This window comes from Sitophilus oryzae, unplaced genomic scaffold, assembly GCF_002938485.1.
Source record: "Sitophilus oryzae breed Bouriz unplaced genomic scaffold, Soryzae_2.0 scaffold_1576_pilon_pilon, whole genome shotgun sequence".
Taxonomy (NCBI): Eukaryota; Metazoa; Arthropoda; class Insecta; order Coleoptera; family Curculionidae; genus Sitophilus; species Sitophilus oryzae.
Window position 1 is genome coordinate 13,869,873 of NW_022146254.1, and position 23,368 is coordinate 13,893,240.

General features: G+C 30.8%; 1 protein-coding gene across 3 annotated transcripts in view; it reads right to left on the bottom strand.

Annotated features, from left to right (window-relative positions):
• Positions 1-623: 623 nt before the first annotated feature.
• Positions 624-23,368, bottom strand: part of LOC115879158 (thymosin beta) — a 48,038-nt gene continuing 25,293 nt past the window's right edge. Inside the window, exons 2-6 of one of the 3 annotated variants that reach the window (XM_030895841.1) lie at positions 11,548-11,701; positions 9,565-9,678; positions 5,954-6,067; positions 4,705-4,818; positions 624-1,183 (exon numbers count right to left, since the gene is read on the bottom strand). In XM_030895841.1, coding sequence (XP_030751701.1) covers positions 1,044-1,183; positions 4,705-4,818; positions 5,954-6,067; positions 9,565-9,678; positions 11,548-11,701 — 636 coding nt within the window. In that variant the 3' untranslated portion in view covers positions 624-1,043. The remainder of the gene's footprint in view (positions 1,184-4,704; positions 4,819-5,953; positions 6,068-9,564; positions 9,679-11,547; positions 11,702-23,368) is intronic. The other 2 variants (XM_030895842.1, XM_030895843.1) reach the window with 2 other exon arrangements.

Sequence of the window (23,368 nt, forward strand, 5' to 3'; positions counted from 1 at the left end):
ATATAATTAAAAATACGACTTGGACCAGTCAGGACAAGACAAGAAAAACATTAGACGATCAAAACACCTTCCAAGGCTCCTTGATTACAAATTAGTGTTTTTGACATAGCCATGGCACTCTAGAATGAAATTTAAAATTGATTTGTTTTTAAGGGAAAATCTCAAAAGTTGACATATATGATATATCATTCTATTCAGTGCCACTTTCTATGGAATAAAATAGAAATATACCGAGGTTGCCATTTAAAAATCAAAAGTTGTAGTCATTTCCGGTGAAACATGAAGTGACCAAAAACAATTGAATACGTCAATCAATCCTAATTTATGTCATAAACTAACATACCCAAATCCGATAAAATAAAAAAGATATAGGGGTGAGCAACTTTCGAGACGCACCCGGTATATCAATTATATTTGATTCTACGTCTATGTACCAAGCTTCATAAATATACAGGGACGGTCAGAAAATACACATATTTTTATATTTCTCTAAAAATTACATAAATCGCTTCAAATATTCTAGATATAGATCAAAGCCTGCTAGATCATAACAGAACTTTTTGATCACCCTGTATATTTTTATACTGTAATATAGGTTACTTTAGACGAAATAAAACGCAAAATCTTTATAGACAAATTTATTAAAGCACCATAACTTTATGCAAATAAACTTTTGGACACTATATTATATTGTAGACAATGTCAAAAAATAAGTACAATATATTATTAATTATAAAAAAATCAAAAATCTACACATAATATAAAAGCCTTATTCGTGGAAGGACTTTTACTCACAGCTTCCGCGTTTATGACAAAAATTCTCAACTTATTCTCTATAAATTGGCATTGGTTGGTAGTTTAGCGCGAAAATAAAGTTTGTCATAAACAAGAACCCTTAGGACTCTATAGGATACTCGATAATTGGCCACATTGGATATATTATCTTAACGTAATAAATAGTTCGATATCATATAAAAGTAAAAAAATTACAAAAATCGACTTAAAAAATTGAGAGAGAGAGAGAGGTCGCGTGTGGACTGACTTCAAGCGCTCTTCTCCTGATCGATGGTCTCCTTGGTAGGCAGTGGGTTCTTCTCTTGTGTTTCGGCGTGTTTCAGTTTGGTACTGTCGAAATTTTCGATGCCCGAGAGGAGGTTGGTCTGGACTTTCTCCTGTTCGATGGCTAAACAGAAAGAAATAAAGAAATAGTAACGAGGAATATGACAATACAAAGATATAAACAAAAAAATGCGAGCCAAAAAACTGTTTTTATTAGTGCAAATTCATGCGCCTATCAAAAAAATATAATACAGTATTAATATAGTCAATTACAGTACAGGGTATCCCATTTTCGTGTGTTTTATGGGATTTCTGGTGGTGCTAATTTTGTTGAGTCTTTTTATTCGATTATGTGCTGCTTTTCTTAGTATTTACGTCGATTTTTTTTGGCCTTCTAGTAACGGCAATTAGAAATGGCCATAGTAGAATTCGATATTTATAAAATGTTTAAAATAAACTTTAAAGATTGTTACAAGCGTTTGTAACGCAAATACACTACTCAAAACAATTATCCCATATTTGAATAAAAGTAATTATTACATATTTCTAAATGAAGCATGCATTTTTCTGCTTTTCTCTTGTGAGATTTTTTAGGATAATTAGGGTATGCACTGACATGTCATTTTTAGTCGGCCGACTATTTAGTTGCAAAAGTGAAAACAATACATTCTTATGGAGCCGATCGGTCCAAAATTTGATTACATTGCGTGACAAGCTATTTTTAATCGAGCGATATTTAGTTGCATATTTGTAACCAATATATCCTTATGGAGCCGCGCATACATGGAATCAAATAGTCGGCCGATTGACTTAAGTATAAGTATGTATTGTTTTCACTTTTGCAACAAAATAGTCGGCCAACTAAAAATCACAGGTCAGCGCGTAGGCTTACTGTATCGAATTTTCCTTCAAAGTATCCAAACTATTTATAATTGTAAGTCGGGGAATTCAAAGTGTCTTGTTTTTCAAATTAATATTTTTTTTAGAAAATATACGATAATTGTTTTGAGTTGTTTATCTATACAGGGTTGTTCACCACATACGACACGGAGTATTGTAGCTAAACGACTAGATTTTTACAAATTGTAAGTTTTGGGTTCGTTGAAGGATTATTAGAGCTACAATTTAAAAATATTTTTACAAGATACAGAGTGTCCCAAATAAATAAAAAATATCAAAATTATATTTTTTTAAATGGAACACCCTGTATATTATTACATTTTTAGTTTCTACGATTAAAATAAAGGTAAATTTGATTAAGGTTTATTACACTTAAACCTTACCGTTTTTGAAATATTTTCAATTTTGCGAAATTGCAGTATAAATTTTAAGGCTTCATTTCTCCGAGGGTATCAAAGTTTTTAATACTAAATATTTACTGAAATTTATTTATTGATCAGTTATTGTGTTGCACAGGAAATTGCCATCCTATCCGATAGTCAAGCAGCACTTAACGCGATCAACTCAGTAACCATCAATTCGAAGTTGGTCAAAGAATGCCTAGAGAAGCTCAACAAATTAGGCAAAGAAAATAAAGTCCTCCTACTCTGGGTGCCTGCTCACCAAGGGATAGAAGGCAATGAAAAAGCAAATGATCTAGCTAGAAAAGGAGCGATCACTCCACTAACTGGACCAGAACCGTTCTGTTTTCCAAACGGGAACCAACTGAAAGCGGAAATGAAGAATCTGGAAGACTCCATCCGTAACTTGGAATGGGTGTCCTCCAATGGTCTAAGATACTCGAAAAAGTTCCTTAGAACTTATGACCGAGAAAAATCGAAGGTTTTCCTTGATTTAAGTAAAAACAATCTTCGGATTGTCACGAGGTTTCTAACAGGACACTGTCTCCTCAACGAAAACCTCAGTAGGCTGAAACTGAGAAACAACGGCGAATGCAGATTTTGTGGGGAAAATGGGGAAACACCAGAACACCTTATCACTGAGTGCGCCGAGACGACGACCATTCGTGCCATGAACCTTGGCACGTCTGATGTCGAGGATGGAGAGCTGGCCTCTGTGGAGCCGTCTCAGATACTGGCTTTTCTTAAAACCCTGAGACTGTATGATGAGTTATAACTCGTTATAACTCAAGAAAGGGGAACACACAATAGATCTATAAGGTCGCGGTGATTAACTCCCCTTCTAAACATTCTACATTCTACATTCTATTGTGTTGCAATAATAAAAACTTTACTACCTTATACAGAGTGTCTAAAAAATTATTTTAAATAATTACTAGCTTTAAACGGCAATAACTTGTTTAATTTAAATGGAACACCCTGTATATTTTATGAGAATCAGATGCACAATTTAATTGTCTATCAAATTGTGTTATACCATTTTTTACCTATCTCTTCAAGTTTCCGTAGAAAATGCATTTTCTTGTAATTTAGAACTCATTTATCAACATACCCATGGAATACTGACATTTTAGATTATTTTTAAAGATGTACCAAATTTTTAAAGAGTACAGATACTAATATTGTCGATATAGTTCGTTTATTTCATTAAAAAACAAAAATAAACTGTTTAAATATTTGTTAAAGAGGACCAGTTAATATGATTCCAGTATTCAAACTACATTAATTGACTGTTTGCGTTGATTAATAATAATTGCTCCAAATACTAAAAAACTGAATTATGTATGTGTATTAGACAGTGTGGTAAAAAGTAACACCTTAAAAATGATATTTAATTTTTGACAAATGCTTATTTATAACAACAGAGAATTATATTGATTTCTGATTCACATCCACATTTATTTAGAATAATTTATTAACGAACACAATTAAGTATGTAGTTAATTAGTATTTGGGCGGAAATACTGGTGGTATATTTAATTAATGGTATACTCTTTTATAAAGATTTAAATAGCTTTCTTTTTGCATACAAATGGGCTAGTAAAATTATCGTTTTACTAAAAACAATATTACTAGCCTGTACATTTTGTACATTTGTTGTTTTAAAAACAATCTAAATGAGGTCTAAATGATAAATGAGGTCTAAATTATAAGAAAATGCATTTTCTACGAAAACTTGAAGGAATAGGTAAGAAGTGGTATAATACAATTTGATAGACAATTAAATTGTGCATCTGATTCTCATAAAATATACAGGGTGTTATATTTAAATTAAATAAGTTATTGCCATTTAAAGCTAGTAATTATTTAAAGTAAATTTTTAGACACTCTGTATAAGGTAGTATAATTTTTATTATTGCAACACAATAACTGATCAATAAATAAACTTCAGTAAATATTTAGTATTAAAAACTTTGATATCCTCGGAGAAATGAAGCCTTAAAATTTATACTGCAATTTCGCAAAATTGAAAATATTTCAAAATCGGTAAGGTTTAAGTGTAATAAATCTTAATCAAATTTACCTTTATTTTAATCGTAGAAACTAAAAATGTAATAATATACAGGGTATTCCATTTAAAAAAATACAACTTTGATATTTTTTATTTATTTGGGACACTCTGTATCTTGTAAAAATATTTTTAAATTGTAGCTCTAATAGTCCTTTAACGAATCTAAAACTTACAATTTGTAAAAATCTAATCGTTTAGCTACAATATTCCGTGTCGTATGTGGTGAACAACCCTGTATACGAGAAGTTATACTTCGAGAGAATAATAGCATACCTTGTGAATCTGGCAGAACAATTTTTTCAGTCGTTTCCGCATGTTTCATTGTGGATCTGTCAAAGTGCTCGACGCCGCTAAGCAGGTTTTTGTGCGTCTTTTCTTGTTCAACAACTAAACAAAAATCATGCAAAGCACAAGGAAAAAAACAGTGAAAAATAATGCAGTAATTACATTTCGTGTTGTTATATACACCAAACAACAAAGCAGGCTTATTTTTCAAGCAAAACAAACAAAATAATTTGTTTAACACAAATTGAATCAAATAACTAGAATAAAATTTGGATTTAATTCCAAACACGATTTTGTAGCAGATGTTTTAAGTTTTCCTCATCATATTGAAAATTGTACACTAGAAAACTAGAAATGTTATTTAAAGTCTATCCAACTACAGACGTGACGATTTGGACAGACGACACTGACTACAAAAAATTAAAAGTTTTTCAAGCCTTCAGTGCAGAACGATAAGAACCTTCGAAATCTTGAGCCGAAGACAGATCTAACGTGTCCGCATTCGCGAGGAGATCTTTCTCAAGGTGCGTATTCATTATCCGAACGAACGAACGAACGAACGAACGAACGAATGTTCGCTAGTGGTATGGACGGGGACCGTACGATACCGAACGCCTTTGATGTACCGACTCGAAACGGATGGCCGAGCGAACGAACGAACGAACGGCCGCATGCGTTCGGTCCCCGTCTAAATATACCGCACTTTCATTCGTTCGTTCGTTCGGATAATGAATACGCACCTTCAGGTGTAGATGTGCATTCGCAGCGAATGTACATCATGACGAATGGTTTTAGCGCGAATAAATGCTTTTCATCTTCTGCCGGTAAAAGTGAATAGATCAAAGAAAAATGTGAGTCGCAAATGATTGGAAACGTTACAATGTGGACGAATTTTTATTAATTTTTATTACTTACATTGCTTACATTGAAATTAAAGGAACGAACTTCTAAGCTAATTGAAACCACTAATTTATTCCACTAATTGTGAGGTTCTGAATAAAGCTTAATTGGAACCACTAATTTCGAGATTCTGAATGAAGTTGTAGACTGTAATTTCTATAATTTTTGGATGCCGTCTGTCAAAACCATCTCTTTTCTCGTTAAACAGACTTTCAACTTAGATGAAGCTTAAACGCGATCTAGGAGCATTTGAGTTAGACTGACACATATTATTTACTTACGCCATTCAATTTTAAATTTTAATACACTGTATGGAAAATATCATTTTGCAACTCACCTTCTTTGTCTGGCAGTGGATTCTTTTCCTGAGTTTCTGTGTGTTTCAGTTTGGTGGCGTCGAATTTTGCGATGCCTTCGATCAATGCCTTCTCCGTTTTTTCGGCTGCCACATCTAAAATAAAATCAAACATTAACCATAAAATATCTATACAATATAGTGTGAATAGATGTGTAGAAATACTAAACATCTCAGAAACTTTTTTTAGGAAAAAAAGTAATCATTTTATTTTAATCAGGTTTAATAAAAATATTCCGTATGAAAAAAAAACGGTGTCAAGTTGCCTTGCAAAAGACGATCGTTGACATTTTGTATTTGTAAAATTAAATTTGGTGAATGCCACCGATCATCATTTTTAATAAAACTTGACGCTGTTCCTGTATTTTGCGGCATTTGTTATTGAAGCATCATAATATGTTAAATATTTAAAGAGCATGCAAAATATGTATGTATATACAGGGTGTAAAAAAACAGTGTGCCAAATTTGAGTGGATGATACTACAGATAAAAAGAAAAGAAAAAGTTCCTATGAATATATGCCTTAAGATGCTTCCTGAGGAAGTTACAGCCTTATATTACAGTTGGGGGTTGAAACGTTTGGTGTTACACAGCAAAATAAAACACTAAATCACCACAATACACCAAAACACTTTTACTTTTACACTGGACGCGCGTTTCGCTAACCATGTTAGCATCATCAGCAGATGATTAAAACTGACAGTTTAATGTTTTGGTGTATTGTGGTGATTTACAGCCCTTTAAAGCCCTCAACTGGAATCACTGGAAATGAATTAAAATATGTGAGTATTATTTTTATCAACCCTTTGACTTCCTTTAGAAAGCAACTGAGGACATAATGTTTATTGGAACTTTTTTCTTTTGGTACACTCTTTTTTTACGCCCTGTATATGTCATGTATTTTCGGTCCTTTTAAGTTAATTTATTTATGATTCACACCTTTATTTCTTACAGTCGACAATACCTCTTGACAAACCATCGATACAATTTTAAGACGCAGAGATACTGATAAATGCAAAGCCAACATACATTGTTTAAAATCAAAACAAATGAATAGAAAACAATTGTATATTCAAACAAACATTAAAGAGTCGTTGAGTAATCTTTAAAAAATGTGTAATGTGTATTATTATTGGTACATCGTCGTTATGGTCGCAACTTTGCTACTAATCAAATCATTTCTAAAAATACGATAACAGTCGCTCGTTGTTTTGGTTTGCATCAATTGCAATTGATTAAGTTAACCGTATAAGTGGTTGTTAAGATTAGTGTTGTTATGGAAAAGGCACACTCTTAAAATCAGTAAATATTGTGATTATACACAGTTAAAATTCGTTTGTAGGTTATACCGAATGTTACTGTATAAGTTTTTAGTATTTTTGTTTAAAATTGGGGAATAAAGCATCAGCCATTAAACAATTTATAAACAGAGTATAACAGATCAATCTTTTATATGTTTCAAAAACTACCAAATAATTTCATTTTTTTTCAAACGTCACAAAAGTATTAATTTTTGCGACGTGATTGACAATATAAAAAAGTCATTTTAACGCCTAGGCAAAAAAGTAAAGCACTTTTACGCCTAGGCGTAAAAGTACAAAAATATAACCTAACCTAACCTAACATAAAGTGTAAAATTCAACGAGCGTAACCATTGTTTCTCGATATATAATTACATACAAGGTATGACTTTTAAATATTTTAATATTTTTTGGAACGTTTGAAATTGATTAAAAACTTATTTGTGGCGTTTGAAAAAAATAGCATGTTCTATTCCGAGTAAAAAGGACTTTTTGTGCCCCGGCTGTATGTCAAACGTACAGCCTCTCCACAAAAAGTGTCATTTTTACTCCTAATCAAACAATATAGTATTGTTTAGATCAAAATGGTCCTTGTAGCTCCGCAGAACACATATTTTACTAACCAATAAAAAAGTATGTGTTACTCAGGACTGAAGAGGTACTAAGAAAGTTATTCTTCAATTCAAAAGTCAATCTATATTTTAAATTATTAAAAAATCTCATCAAATACCATACAATCGAAAAAAAACGGCGTCAAAGAGGTCTGGAAACGTTCTATCTTTTTTTAGTCTTTCTATAATTACTTTTAATATTTGACAAATTTTATGTCAATTTTTAGTAAATGATGATGAAGAGTAAAGGCCAAAAGCACAAATTACCTATAACAGATGCGAAAGAAAGCGACTGCATCGGAAACCGTTCGGCAAACCCTACACGCCTATTGAGTAGTGTAAATACACCAGTGTCGTATTCGCTTGCTGGAGTGACATAATGCGTGGTTATATGTTTCTTTTTAAAAGCGCGTGTAGGATTTTTGTTGAACTTTTGAACTGTTATTTCTAAGTTTTGGTAATTTGTATATCTTATTTAAAATGGGATACAAATGTGTTTATTTATAAGGAAAAAAAAGATATTTATATATATAAAAAATTAATTTATTTAACAAAATTTAATTAACAATGTGACAAAATAGTTTGGTTGGTTCTATCGGACTTTTTTCGACTATATAAATCTTTATTTGTAAACTTTAATACATCAAATATTTTCAATCTAATAAATCATTTAATGATGTAAATAAGAGGAAATTTCTCACATGGGTGGTCAAATTCTATAGTTTTCATTATATCAAACAGCCTCATCAAAATTTATTATAAATAATTTTTCCGGCCTGTAAATAAAATGAACAAATTTTTCCACTTTCATGATCAAAGGCTTTTAAATGGGTAAATAATTTCGAGTTATCTAGAGATTCGGATTCTTTTGTAAATTTTAGACAAATATCACATTGATGTATTTGAAGACCCTTTTTAATGATGTAGTCAAACATAATTAAAGGCATTTTGAGTTGAAAACATTTTTCAGAGGCTGTTTGATATAATGAAAACTATAGAATTTGACCACCCATGTGAGAAATTTCCTCTTATTTACATCATTAAATTATTTATTAGATTGAAAATATTTTATGCATTAAAGTTTACAAAAAATAAAGATTTATATAGTCGAAAAAAGTCCGATAGAACAAATAGAAAAGTAACTATTTTGTCACATCTTTAATTAAATTTTGTTAAATAAATTAATTTTTCATACTATAAATATCTTTTTTTTCCTAATCTCCTACGGAATGGTATAATATGACGAGCAATCTATTAAATTATTGAGAGATTATACGCCTCGATAATATATTGGTGCAGATTATATTTTCACCCAAACAAATAATAACCCAAACTATACATTGATGCGGATTGTCTATGAACTCTTTCTGAAGGCCACAGAAACCTGAACGCGGAATTCGGTGATCTTTCGCATCTGTTGTAGTTAATTTGTGCCAAAAGTATAGCGAGATAGAGGCCAATAACGTCTAGAGCTCGACCTCGCCAAAATTATCATCGATCGTCGTTCTCAAGCCGTCTCTGACGCCGTTTTTTTTTCGATCTCTGTTAAACTCTGTTACAATATTATTACGCCACTGTCAGTAAAAATGTCAATAGTATTAGAATTAAAACCAATCGCTGACTGGTTGGAGCGGTTTGTTGCACAGCACACCAAAACCAAACGCAGGTTTCATTGCGTTACCTTGTGCACTGGGCAGCACAATTTTTTCCTTGGTATCCGCCCTTTTCAGGAGGGCACAATTAAAGTTTTCCACCCCCGCTATAAGGGCGTTATGTGTTTTTTCCTGTGCTACATCTAAATAAAAGAAAAAAAAAAGACAGAAAATATAACCTAAAAGGTTCAAGTCAACGAATATTCTGGCTTTGTAATTTTTACAAATTATACAAAAATTATTTTTAAAAATTATAAGTTCTGAACTGTTGTGGTTTGTACTAAGTTCGTTGTCTAAATCTACTTTATTAAACTGTATTAACAATTTTGGCGTGTTTCCTAACGATGTAGCTTCTTCAGAAATACCTCTGAGAAATACTTTTACAAATGATACGCTATTGACAAAATGAGCAGCCATTTATACAGGGTCGCTGTTATGTGGAAAAGTGACTCACCCCTATAACTTTTTTATTTTTTCAGATAAAAAAACCGGGATTTTGTATGTTAGTATATGACATAAATTAAGATTGATTGACGTATTCAATTGTTCGACGTTTTGGTATGCTGGAAAGTTGTAATAAAAATTCAAGGGAATGATGAAAAAAAATGAACTAATGGAATGAATGATTTAAATTCGTTTCGAGTCTGATTTTTTCTGCGGATTTCCGTCATTAAGACAGGGTAGTATACCGGGTGCCTCTTAAAAGTGGCTCACCCCCTATAACTTTTTTATTTTTTCAGATAAAAAAACCGGGATTTTGTATGTTAGTATATGACATAAATTAAGATTGATTGACGTATTCAATTGTTCTCGGTCACTTCCTGTTTCACCGGAAATGACTACAACTTTTGATTTTTAAATGGCACCCTCGGTATTTTTCTATTTTTTTGGATAGAAAATGACACCCTGAATAGCATGACATATCATATGTCAACTTTTAACATTTTCGCTTTAAAAAAATCGTATTTTAAATTTCAATCTAGAGTGCCACGGCTGAGTTAAAACACTAATTTTTAATCAAGGAGCCTTGGAAAAATAGATTTAATCGTCTAATGTTTTAAGGGTCTTGTCCTGGCCAGTTCAAATGGAACGAGGATGGCTCATTAGCATTTGGCATATTTGAAAAAAGCATTTTTTTGCGAATAATTTGGTACCAGACATTTCATATTTTGAATTCATTATAACCATATTCCTAACCACAACCATTTTCTATCGAATAAAGTAAAAAACCGAGGGTGCCATTTAAAAATCAAAAGTTGTAATCATTTCAGCAAAAAAGGATATACAGGGTGATTCAGATTTTACTAGAATAACTTCAGGTATCCATAGAACTAACCGAAATAATGATAGTTTGTATTATAAACTATATTCCCAAAACGCTTCCGCTTGGAGTAAAATGGCGCTAAAATTTGAATTAAGTTCTCCAAGGCATGCTGCTAATTAAGTAACATTTTTGGAACGCAGCTGAGCTATGTCCGGAATTTTGTGGAATATCTCGAAAACTAAGCGACATATCAAAAAAATTTAAGAACAAGAAAAGTTAGTAAAAAGACGGAGGGTATCAGAAAAAAATACAAGTTTATCCAGTGGCGTGCCACAAAAAAGTTCTACAAGGTTTCGTGCAGTTGACACTCACAAAAACAACACCCTGTATAGCAATTAATCCAATTTTTTTCACACATATCAGCCACGTTGCCCTTTGCATTTAACCAAACACTTGCGTATTTAGATCGTCTGGCTTACGAGTAATAAAATAAAAACCGAAAAATAATTCAAATTTTAGCGCCATTTCACTCCAAGCGGAAGCGTTTTTGGAGTATGGTTTATAATACAAACTATCATTATTTCGGTTAGCTCTATCGATACCTGAAGTTATTCTAGTAAAATCTGAATCACCCTGTATACGGGATCAATATCCAACAATGCTTTTTATCAAAAAATGTTAATAATAAAAGAAGTTTTGGGGGTATACTGTCTTCTGTCATTTAACAGTATCCAGCCATTGGTATTACCTTGGGCTGATGGCAACACGATCTTCTCTTGAGTATCCGCGTTCTTCAATTTGCTGGAATTGAAGCCTTCCAGCTCGCTTTTGAAGTCGCTTCCTACCTTGGGTAGATCTTTAAGTGCTGGTGGTGCGGGAGCTACTGGTACTGAACAAGACATCTGAGAAAGAAGAAATAGTTTGGAATTAATATCACAAATACGTTGAAATCTGAATTCATATAATTAAAAAAATAAGTCTAGTTCATCTTAACTTTAATCTACTGCAAAGTTTCTATACAGGGTTCCTCAAATTCGCAACTTTCTGTTCAGTAAAATGACGTTATGAGAATAAAAATATCCCTACGACTACTTCCGTAATTATTAGAAAAAAACTGTAAAATCGTATTTATTTTTTACTGGCTTTATTAAAATAGTTATTTATGATATGTGGTAAGTGGTATTTTATTTTGTGAGAAGGGAAGCTTCGAAGGACGCCGAAGGCGAAGTGTCCCATCCCTTCGAACAAAATAAAATCACTTTTAGCACACATATCATACACTATTTTTTCTACAAACAAATTTATGCTCGTATATATGAAGGTATTATTACTTTTTACGTTAATGAATAATTCATAATATGTCATTTGAAATTTAAAATCAAATTAATTATCATGAAGTTTATGGTTGCTAGGGTAATTGAAAGATTCCAAACATTCGATCATTTGTTGTCAACTAATGTCAAATTTGTGCCTCAACTCTTGTAAATGATGGAAAGTGATCAAGAAACTGAGTGTTTCCCAGCAGAAATTGAAGAAGCGGCTAATAGAATTATTTTTGATTTATTACCCAGCAAGTCCTAGGATCAGTATGAGTTTTCATATAATCGATTATTGGTCAATAGTCGGTGGTTTTGTTTGGTTTGGTCGACATGGTCAAGGCGATGATAAAGACTAACAATCAGGACATAAGCAAATATTACAGGTTTGTTGCTTTTTTGAAGCGAAAAGGTGAGGGATATTGTCCAAAGAAGTCGCAAATATTGACCAGAGAACAGATCGACAAATTTCTTGCAGAGGCGTCGCGTCTGATGAAATCGTCCTATTGCTGCTAAAAGTCACTAACTAACATTTTTCCGAATAACCTGAAAATTCAGTCACTAACTATATTTTGAAGCGGAGAATCAATTGAAAAAGTCATTAACTACGAATTCTGGCTATTTATGCTGTATTTTAATACCCAATAGTTACTAACAACTGTATGCAATTCATTTCATCTTCAGCCGCGTTTTTCTCGGAAGTAATAAAAAGTAAGTTAGTGACTTTTGGCAGCAATGGGACGAAATATACCTTATGAAAAAAGTTGCCGTAATTTTCGGCATATTTGGAGCGTGCCGTCGTGAAGAACTATGCAACTTGACATTAAATAATATTGTCATAATATCGAGGCTATAGGAACTTCATTAATCGTGCATATTCCAGATACAAAAACTAATGTGGAACGAACATTTGTTATTACTGGTACATTATATTTGAATTATTACAAAAAGTACATAGTTCTCCGACCAGCGACCATCAACCATTCAAGAATATTTATAAAATATATTAAGAATAAATGTGCCACGACTCCAGTTGGAATCAACACATTTGGTAAGATGCCTGCCAATATTGCTAAATTTCTAAATTTGCCCGATTCTCATCTTTATACTGGACATTGCTCCCGAAGATCCTGGGCTAGTTTGCTGGCAGATTCTGGATCTAATCTTAATACAATTAAGGCGACACGGTGGATGAAAGTTCAGTACCGTAGCGGAGGGTTATATAGAAGACTCTTTACAAAATAAAACGAGTATTGCAGGTCAAATTTTATCCAGAACCTCAGCGGATACTACCATTGCTTCTAATCTTGGTACAAGAATTCATGTCAGAGATAACTTCTACTTGTACTACAGCTATAAATGATATTGGCCATGGAATAACTTATTCCAATTGTAATTTCACTAATTGTACATTTAATTTGAGTAAATAATTATTTTACGTTGACTTGATTTTTCTTATTTTTTTTTTTCAATTATCGCTTCAGTGTTAAAAGTAAATCACGTGACATACTTTTAGGACCAGTGCTAAAAGTAAATGACTTTTACCATCAGTGACATAATGTCACATTTTAGGCACTGACAGCATGCGTTAAAAATTACATTTTTACTGACGTTTGTAGAAAAAAAAATGTTATATTTAAATAAATGCCACTTCATCTTTGTCACTTTTTCTCTGTATAGATGGTGAAATTAAAAATCAAATCCGACGTTTCGTTTCTTAAATAATACCATCTTCTTTACGCGTAAAAAATTATTTGTTAAGCGTAAAAAATTATTTGTTACATGCATAAAATTATTTTTTTACGTGTAAAAAAGTATTTGTTACACGTAAAAAACTATATGTTACACGTAAAAAACAATTTTTTACGCGTAAAAAATATTTTTTAAATTTATTACTTTTTCAACATTTCAAACTACACTTTTTCAAACAAGTCCTTCAAATCCTTCAGTTTAATAGTTGTTAGTAAGAAGTTTCACTTCAAATATGCGCATATAGTTCACACACATTTTTTTTAAAAAGCTTAAGTGTCTATTACGCTGTATTTTCGGGTCACTCTCAAGGGTCGGGTAAAGTGGGTATGTGGCCGAAGGAAATATATATTATATTTCAGAAATCTGCCTAAGGCTTAACCCGATCCTGTCGTGTTAAGCCACACCTAAAATTCCAAACACACGTGCTTTGATTAAGGCTTGATTAAGGTTTGCAGAGCTTCAGCATTTGCCATAAAATAGCGAGCAATTTGTTCCAAAACCATATAAATTATATATCACTGTAATCACAAAACTTCAATCTATTTCCGTATTGTAACGGAATTTTAAATTATGTCTTTGTTTTCGAGAAAATTTAGTCCAAACATGACAAATATTTTGTTGATGTTTGACCATCAAAATCCATAAAAATAAAGCAGTTGTCTAAAAATGTACTACAATACTGATATAGTATAATCCTTTATCTTTAATTTCCTTCTTCATTTGTGTAAAAATACCTAACCAGTTTTGCATAAAACCTTAAATACCAACCGCTTATTTTGCTACTTTTTCGGACTAGTAAAATGGACTCTCAGCACACTTGCCCTAGACATACGCTATCAATATCTATTTTATTTAATATGTATTTGATTCACCCTGTATATACCATGTTTAATAAAAATCGGAAGGGATGACTAATAAGATAAAAAAAAGAAACCTAAAAACTACGGAGGTCAAATACATAGAAGAAAAAAAAAATGAAATTACAACACTGACATTTCAGACATTTACCAATATTAATATCTTCCATAAATGGTGGAGCAGCTCTGGTTGAAGTAACCTAGATAGACTTTGCAACCTTGCGAATATCGGTACCTTTAAAGCGGATTGGTCAGTTGGGTTTTCAGTCCACTGACAGGATGAACGAATTGTCGTTGAAACGTTTCAGAAAACGAGTCAGATTATTTTTTAATTCGATAATTAACTTATGGCATGTTATAAATTTCTACAGTAGGTATGTCCCTTGATTGTCTTTGCAAGAGAAAACGCTTTTTTATTATTAATTTTTGGAGAAAAATGCATTCTTCATGAAAATGTTTGCTTGTTCTAATATGGTTAACACCGTTTATAATTTTCCAGATTTCCATACCGTTTTAGAGAAAAAAAAATATGAAAATACAGGGTGCTACAAATTCGAGGTACGAGCATTGGTATCTCGGAAACCGTAATAGATACGAAAATGGTTAAATTGGGGCAAAGTTGCTCCTTGGAATGTTCACCAACATGCGATCAAAGAAGTTTCAAAAATTTCACTGACTACTGAGTTTTTTCAGAAAAACGGATTTTTTTGAAAATCAATTTTATTTTTTCCTGTCGTTACTTTTTAGAAAATTAAAAAACTAATTGCACATTCTCATAGCCACTTTATTAGGGCTATCTGATAGTATTTTTAGATTTTCAAATTAGTTGATAATTTGTGAGATACATTATTACGATGAATATAATCAGATTAAATAATTTAAAAAACCAGAGTCGGACTTAAAATTATTTTAAATAATAATTAAATAGTTTTGTTGTTGTTAAGGTACTCAAAACAAAAGAAAAGTATCAAGTGTGGCAAAGTGGCTATGAGAATGTGCAATTAGTTTTTTAATTTTCTAAAAAGTAACGACAGGAAAAAATAAAATTGATTTTCAAAAAAATCCGTTTTCCCAAAAAACTCAGCAATCCTTGAAATTTTTAAAACTTTTTTAATAGCGTCTTGGTGAACATCCCAAGGAGCAACTTTGTCCCAATTTAACCATCTTCGTATCTATTACGGTTTCCGAGATACCAATGCTCGTACCTCGAATTTGTAGCACCCTGTATAGTTGTCTCAAAAATCAAAACGCTTTTCTATGGGAATATAATTTTTAGGTTTTTATTCTACAGGGTGTTTCAAACAAGATGTGCCATCTCTCGTGGGAGATTCCTCACGTAAAAATAAAATTTATTTTTCATATCAACATAGTAGGTCCGATTCTGCTTTGTTTCGTAGCTGCAGGGTGTATTCGATTTATTTTAATTTTTTTCCAAGTACTGTTAGCGCCTCAAATAAAATTTTGAGGGTAAAAGTTACTATAAATGCGACATATTTTAAAGCTAAAAAAGTGTCGACACATTCACCAGAGACGTGCATATGGGTTATCACTGGGATATTTTTCTAAAAAAAGCATGTACGCCACTGTCATGTTTTTCTCTCGTTAGCGAAATAGTGTAAGCAGTTTAATGCTGATTAAAAGTTGTCTCTTGGTGTTTTATCGATTTCGGCCTCCCTAATGAGATAAACGCAATTTTATTAATTTGACTTGATCCAAGTCTAATAGCAACCTTTAAAAAAAATTTAATATCATTAACTTGCGAAAGTTTTAAATAAGTACTCATTGGTTTCTCATCAAAAAAATATGAAAAAAAGTTCCTATAAACATGAGTATGGAAATGCATAGTTTTAGAGTTAGTGGATATTAAAACTTTTTAAAATTAGTTGTTTGTAATTATCTTAAATATCATTATTTTTTCATTTGAAATTGCTATAGGTTGGACTGATAGTAATAATATTTAATAATAAATTAGGTAAAATATATAATTTATTAATTTTATTAATTGTGATTAATAAAATTGCGTTTATCTCGTCAAGGAGGCCGAATTCGACAAAATATCAAGATATAACTTTTAATTGACATTAAACGGCCTAACAATTTTGATATCAAAAGAAAAAAAGTCAGTGGCGCACATGTATTTTTTTGAAAAATATTCTAGTGATAACCGATATGCACGTTCCTGATAAATTTATCGACACTTTTTTAGCACTAAAATATGTAGCACTTATACTTTTACCCTCAAAATTTCATTCGAATCACTAAAAGTACTTGGAAGAAAATTATAATAAATCGAAATATTATTAAGAGTTTAACACCCTGTAGCTACGAAACAAAGCAGAATCAGACTTATGTTGATATGAAAAATAAATCTTATATTTTTACGTGAGGAATCTCCCCATGTTTTTTTGAAACACCCTGTATATAGTATGTCCCCGGATTGTCTTTACAAGAGGAAAAACTTTTTTATTATTAATATTTTGAGAAAAAAAGCATTCTTTATAACAATTTTTCTTGTTCTAAAATGGATAATTCCGTTTAAACTTTTTCAAATTTCCATACCGTTTTAGAGAAAATTAAGAAAAACACGAAAATATAGTTGAATTTTTTCTAAGTCTAAGTTTTCTAAATATTTTATTAAGAATTTTAAAATTTGTTCGGGGGAAAACAACCTCTTTTGTGGAATCCAATTATTCTATTGTACAAAACTCTCTCCAGCTATTAGAATATACTCAGAAATGTTTAGTGTGCTCTATTAATTTAAATCTAATGACTCAATGCATTTAAGAGCCACTTTCAAAATAATAGAGAACAGAGATATTCCGAGAGACCAAATTAATGCAATGATTTCATATGTAATTCCATTAATGTGCGAGGCACTTAGAAAACCAATTTTGGTTATTAAATTTAAGTGGTAAAATTGACTATTATCGAAGTATACATTTTCATTTAGCAATCTGATTACTATTTATATGTACATACTTATTTCCTAAAATGTTTAATACATTTTAGGAAATAATTATGTATTAAGTGTATTAAAATGTATTTCTAAGTGTCTGTCACTGTTTTTTTTCTGGAAATATGAAATATAAAATTCCCAATCATAATTTTTGACAAATTGGGAAACAGATTTCACATTAAATATTTGTACATAATACCATATTAAGAAAAATATAATTGCAATTGAAAGTCAAGAAAAATGTATCCTGATTAAAACAGATAAAGCATCTATTTATATTTTTTATACTTGTTTGCGATAACATTACAGCTTCATATTACTCACTCGTTTCAATAAAATTTATATAAATCAATAAAGAAAAATTGTTTACTTTATTTTATTAATAAAACCTCATAAAAGTGTATTTTATATATCTTATGAGTCACAAAAAAAATAATTAAATTATAGACTTTTTTCTCATTTTTGTAAAGAATTTTGCATCAGAATAGAATAGTTCCATAATTAATTAGTGATGTCTGATGTTACAAAAAGTACATTATCTATTATCCATATAGTTATTAATTCCCCTTATACCCTGCTGGTCATCCAATTTATGTGGTTCTGGATTTTAATGCGTGTGACAGAGAATAGTATAAATGACCGGTTGGCAGACAGAGAGACAAAATCAAAAGCGGCAAACAGTGTTGCCGGTTTTTTTACGTTTGTAGGAAAATGTGTGTAGAAAAATATAAGGTACTAGCGTGTACCAGCGACTTCGTTCGCGTCGAATTAATAATTTGTAATGGTGATGATAAAGCAAGAATTTCCATTAACATACAAACTGGATAAAATTTTCTCATATTTATGGCAACATGAGAAAAAACAATATGGCGATATTATTATATAACTTGGTAATATTGGAGAGGTAGTTTCATCTCGTTAGAATTTGACTTTCGAAAAATCCGTTTGCCAAAAATAAGCTTTTTATGTCAAGCAGTTTAAACAGAATTGTGGTTAAGAAATTACCCAACTTTTTGGAACAACCTGTATGATTTTTTAAAAAAATTAAAAATATGTAAAAAAAACAAATAAATTATGCTTATCCAAGCGTTTTCCCGAAAGACTAACCGTTTTTTAAATAACAAATATTGTAATATTTGAGGGGCGTTTTCACCCTCTTGGAATTTGAGATTCGAGAAACCCCTCCTTATCGAACCTCTACACCCCACAGTCAATGCGTTTGCCAAAATTCAGCGTTAAACGTCAAGCAGTTTAAGCAGAATCGTGATTACTCAATGGTCATATTTTATGAAACACCCTGTATAATTTTTGCAACAAAATAAAATATACTTGTTTAAGAGTTTTTCCGAAAAACTCACCGGTTTTTAAATAAAAAATATTCTAATATTTGAGGGGTGGTTTCACCCCTTAGAATTCGAGTTTCGAAAAATCCTTCTTATCGAATCTCTACACCCTAAAGTCAATCCGTTTTCCAAAAATCAGCTTTTTACGTCAAGCGCTTTAAGCAGGATCGTGATTAATCAATGACCAGATTTTTCGAAACACCCTGTATACATTTTTAAAAAATCTTAAAATATGTAAAAAAACAAAACAAAATATACGTGTTTAAGCGTTTTTTCGGAAACTTGACCTTTTTTTAAATAAAAAATATTGTAATATTTGAGGGGTGGTTTCACCCTCTTGGAACTGGAATTTCGAAAAATCCCTTCTTATCGAACCTCTACACCCTAGAATCAACCTCTATGCCAAAAGTGAGCTTCTTACGTTGAGTGGTTTCAGCAGGATCGTGATTAATCAGTATGTCAGTCACTTAAGGATTTTATACCTATATTAGTATACATTAGATGTGCATTTTTTGAACTAAAAAACACTACTTTTCAACAGTACCCTGTAATATTTTGTTAATAGCTCTAATATCAAAGTCTATATACAAATGATCCGCATACCCACATCGTAATTACACCTACACATAAAGAAAATACGTTAAAAATATAACGAAGATATTACCAATACTTTCATATATTACATATGTAGATACAGATATCGTCATAAACAGGATACTAGATCGGAAATATTGCACTGGCGGCTTCCATTTAAAATATTTGATATTTTGCTTATAAAAAAAGTAAAAATTATTTATTAATTTGCTTTGATAATATAAAAATAAGTACAATGTAATATTTATTTTATTCTATACAAAAAAGGCCAAAAAAGGTGAAAAGAGTCTCTATAAAATCAAGTAGCTAAAACTCTAACCAAACCAACTATAAAATAAAGAAGAAATAACATAAAATAAGCCCTGAAAATCCCGGCAAACACTTCAAAAATTATCACCCCAAATTCGAAAATAATAAAAAATATAACCAAAAGTAAGCCTCATTCTAAGATTTATAGTAATCTCACTGTAATTCAAGTTCTGATACAATATCTCTCCAGATCTATTCACTTTGCATATAAAACCGATTATGACATAAACAAGAAACAACATAAATCTCAAAAAAGGGGAACAAACCCTCAAAAATTCAAATTAAATCCAAATGTGCCAAATGAAACGTCAAACAAAAGTGACAGTAAAATGTATTTGATGATATTCCGTCTCTAATCCATGAATGTATTAGAGTACTTCTAGTGTTTAGTCTTTTTATTTAATGGTTTCAAAATTATTAAACTTTCTGGCGATCATTGTATAAAATTTATTATTTAATTAAATGGCACGTAATTTTCAGAGATACCTCGTATCAATTTGTTGATCGCTCAAATGCGATCCGCAAACCCACGTATAAATTACACCCACACAAAGAAAACACATTAAAAAAGCATAATAAATGTTATTAAGGACACTTTCTTTTTTTAAGATTAAATGAACTAAGAAATTCCAATCAGATATGGTTAAACAAGAACATTACGATTTGCTGATACATATCGAAAATGCAGTTATTATTACTTTTTAGTATTTTCAGTCAAATATGAGGAGAGAGTAAAAAGTAAAAACATAGAGTAAAAATAGATAAATCAAAATTATAAGTTATTATGCATACCATGTCGTGTATGTTTATGATTTCTATCTAAACTCAAGGTATTTATTTATTTATATAGGAAGACCATGCGGAAAATGTCTTTAAACCTATGCCTATGCTTTAAACAGTTTTAAGAAGTACCAAGGTGAACTTCCAAACAATCCACCAGCGGAAGATAAACAAGATTGACGTAAAACAAAAATGCAATTCAACCAGGGTCGTTGTTTATCCATTTAAAGAACTAATCTATAGAGTGAGACGTATGAATATAACCTAATTTAGAATGTTTTAACAAAGAGTGCTTAGAGTTAAATATAGCTCGGTGATCTCAAAATAAAATGTATCCGCATATATATCGTGGGTCAGTTGCATAGACCCATTCAAGTCAATAATGGAATCACATTCATGCAACTTATTTATTAATATATCTATTAGAGATGTTGAAAAAGTAACTACTCGTTACTCATCGATACCCGAAGTAGGTATCGAATTTAAAACCATACAGTTAGGTACTTTGATTACTATTAGTACTTATAGTATTTAGCATTTATCATGGGTCGTACTCATAGAGTTACAAATTAAAATCCATACTTATACGTAATATGTACAGTATTGCATTGTAAAAATGATTTTTTTGGCAAATATCCTAGATACTATTATACGACTATTATATTTTCATAGAACTCGTATTTGATTACATTTACCATACAATACTATGCATATTAGGTATACGTATAAGTACGATACGATAAACTAAATGATAAATACTATAAATAGTTAAACTTCCACCCCTATTTTCAATAGTTTCACCCCCTTAAAGGTTGAATTTCCGAATTAGTTATTAGACTGAAATCATAAATTTGATATGTTTTTGTGCCAAAAGTTCAACAGAAACTGTTTTATCATAATTTTATTGAAGAATGAGGAAGATGCATATATTTTATTTTTCGCCAGAAACTGTTCAATTTATTATTAATTTTTGACAAATTGGGAAACAGATTTCACATTAAATAAAGAAAAATATAACTGCTATTGGAAGCCAAGAAAAAAATTTCTTGAAAGCAGTACCACAATTTTATAAAACGGGCCATTAAAATACTATGGATAACGCAAACGATTACCCTCAAGTGAATTGAAACGGCATATTCTATTGGTCCGAATATAGACCGCCGTTCTCGTCGACGCACGATGGAACATGCAGCAGCCAGATCGTGTTCCGTTTGTGTACGTATTTAGGTGGCGTACTAAGACGATTTTGTTGCTTTTAGCGTTGATTGTCGTAACGGAGCGTTTTATGCTTTTTTGTGCAGTTATTATTTGTATGTGTTGTGTGTTCAAGCACAGCTGAACTCTCTCCGTCTCATAGCCGGGTAATTTTTTATTTTAATGAAGCTATAATTAAATTAAAAATATATCGTATTTAAACTTTTTTATATTTTATTAAGATTTAGGACAAGGTTTTTAAACAACGTCTTAGAGTCCAAAAGGATAAAAAATAATAAAATACACGTTATAGAAGAAATTTTATAATCGAAATTATTCCGGTTTTTAAAAGCAATAATCAGATAAATTGCCAAAAGTCGAAACATTTATGTTGGCTAATATTTATAAATACAAATTCCCAATTTATTGGAATCTGAATTACTAGGAAAAAAAAGAGAGGTATGTAACATTTATTCTTTGTAGTTAATTGAGGCATATTTAAGTATAAGAAAAGGTACCTACTGTTACGAACTTTTATATAGTTATAAATATTAATGTTATAAACTTATTTTTCAGATCAGGTAGGGAGACGTATGGAGATAATGCGTGAAAAGGACAGCTTTTTTATATATTTTTTACATACCCTTGTTATTTTAAAGATTGTTTTTTTTACGATATTATATAAATTAAATTGTTTATCGTATTGAAAATATTATACAAGGTGTCCCATAAGCAAAACGTCAAAATTAAGATAATTTTTAAGTGAAACACCGGTATATTTTTGGATTCTTCGAAATTTCTAGATATTCTATATATATTTCATGTATAATATGTCCTATACCTATCTTCAAATGTTTATTGAAATATTTACACGCGGTTCATAACGACAATTTGATTCTCGAAATACCAAGTTGAAAAGCAAAAATACCTACTATTTTCTGGACTTAGTCTTTTTGAGACACCCTGTATACCTAGAATTAATTTTAAAAGAGATATGTATGAAAAACAATGCAACTTTTTTATTTAATGTTTTCTTCTAAAACTTGCAGTTAAGGCTGTATGTGGGTGTCAAAAATATAATGAATAACCCTTTACATTCAATTCATTATCTATCTATGTAAGACAATATACATAAATATATGAACTTACATCAAAATGATCTTCACAACAATAAATCGTAAAACAGAGGATAATTTAACGTATTTATCTTTCATATCTTCTCATGGCCTTGGGCCTTTTTTCTGTTTTCGCTTATCCATTACTATTTATAAATATCACTAATTGTTTAATTATGTAATTAATTAACACAAATAACTAAAATTTTGACTTAGATTCAAGAGCGTTTAGAATAAGCAAACTGTGTAAAATATTTTAATAAAACATTATTAATTATTAACAGGGTTATAATTATGATTTTGTTACAATGTAAGTAAGTAAATAATGTAATGTAAGAGAAAAAATTCAGATT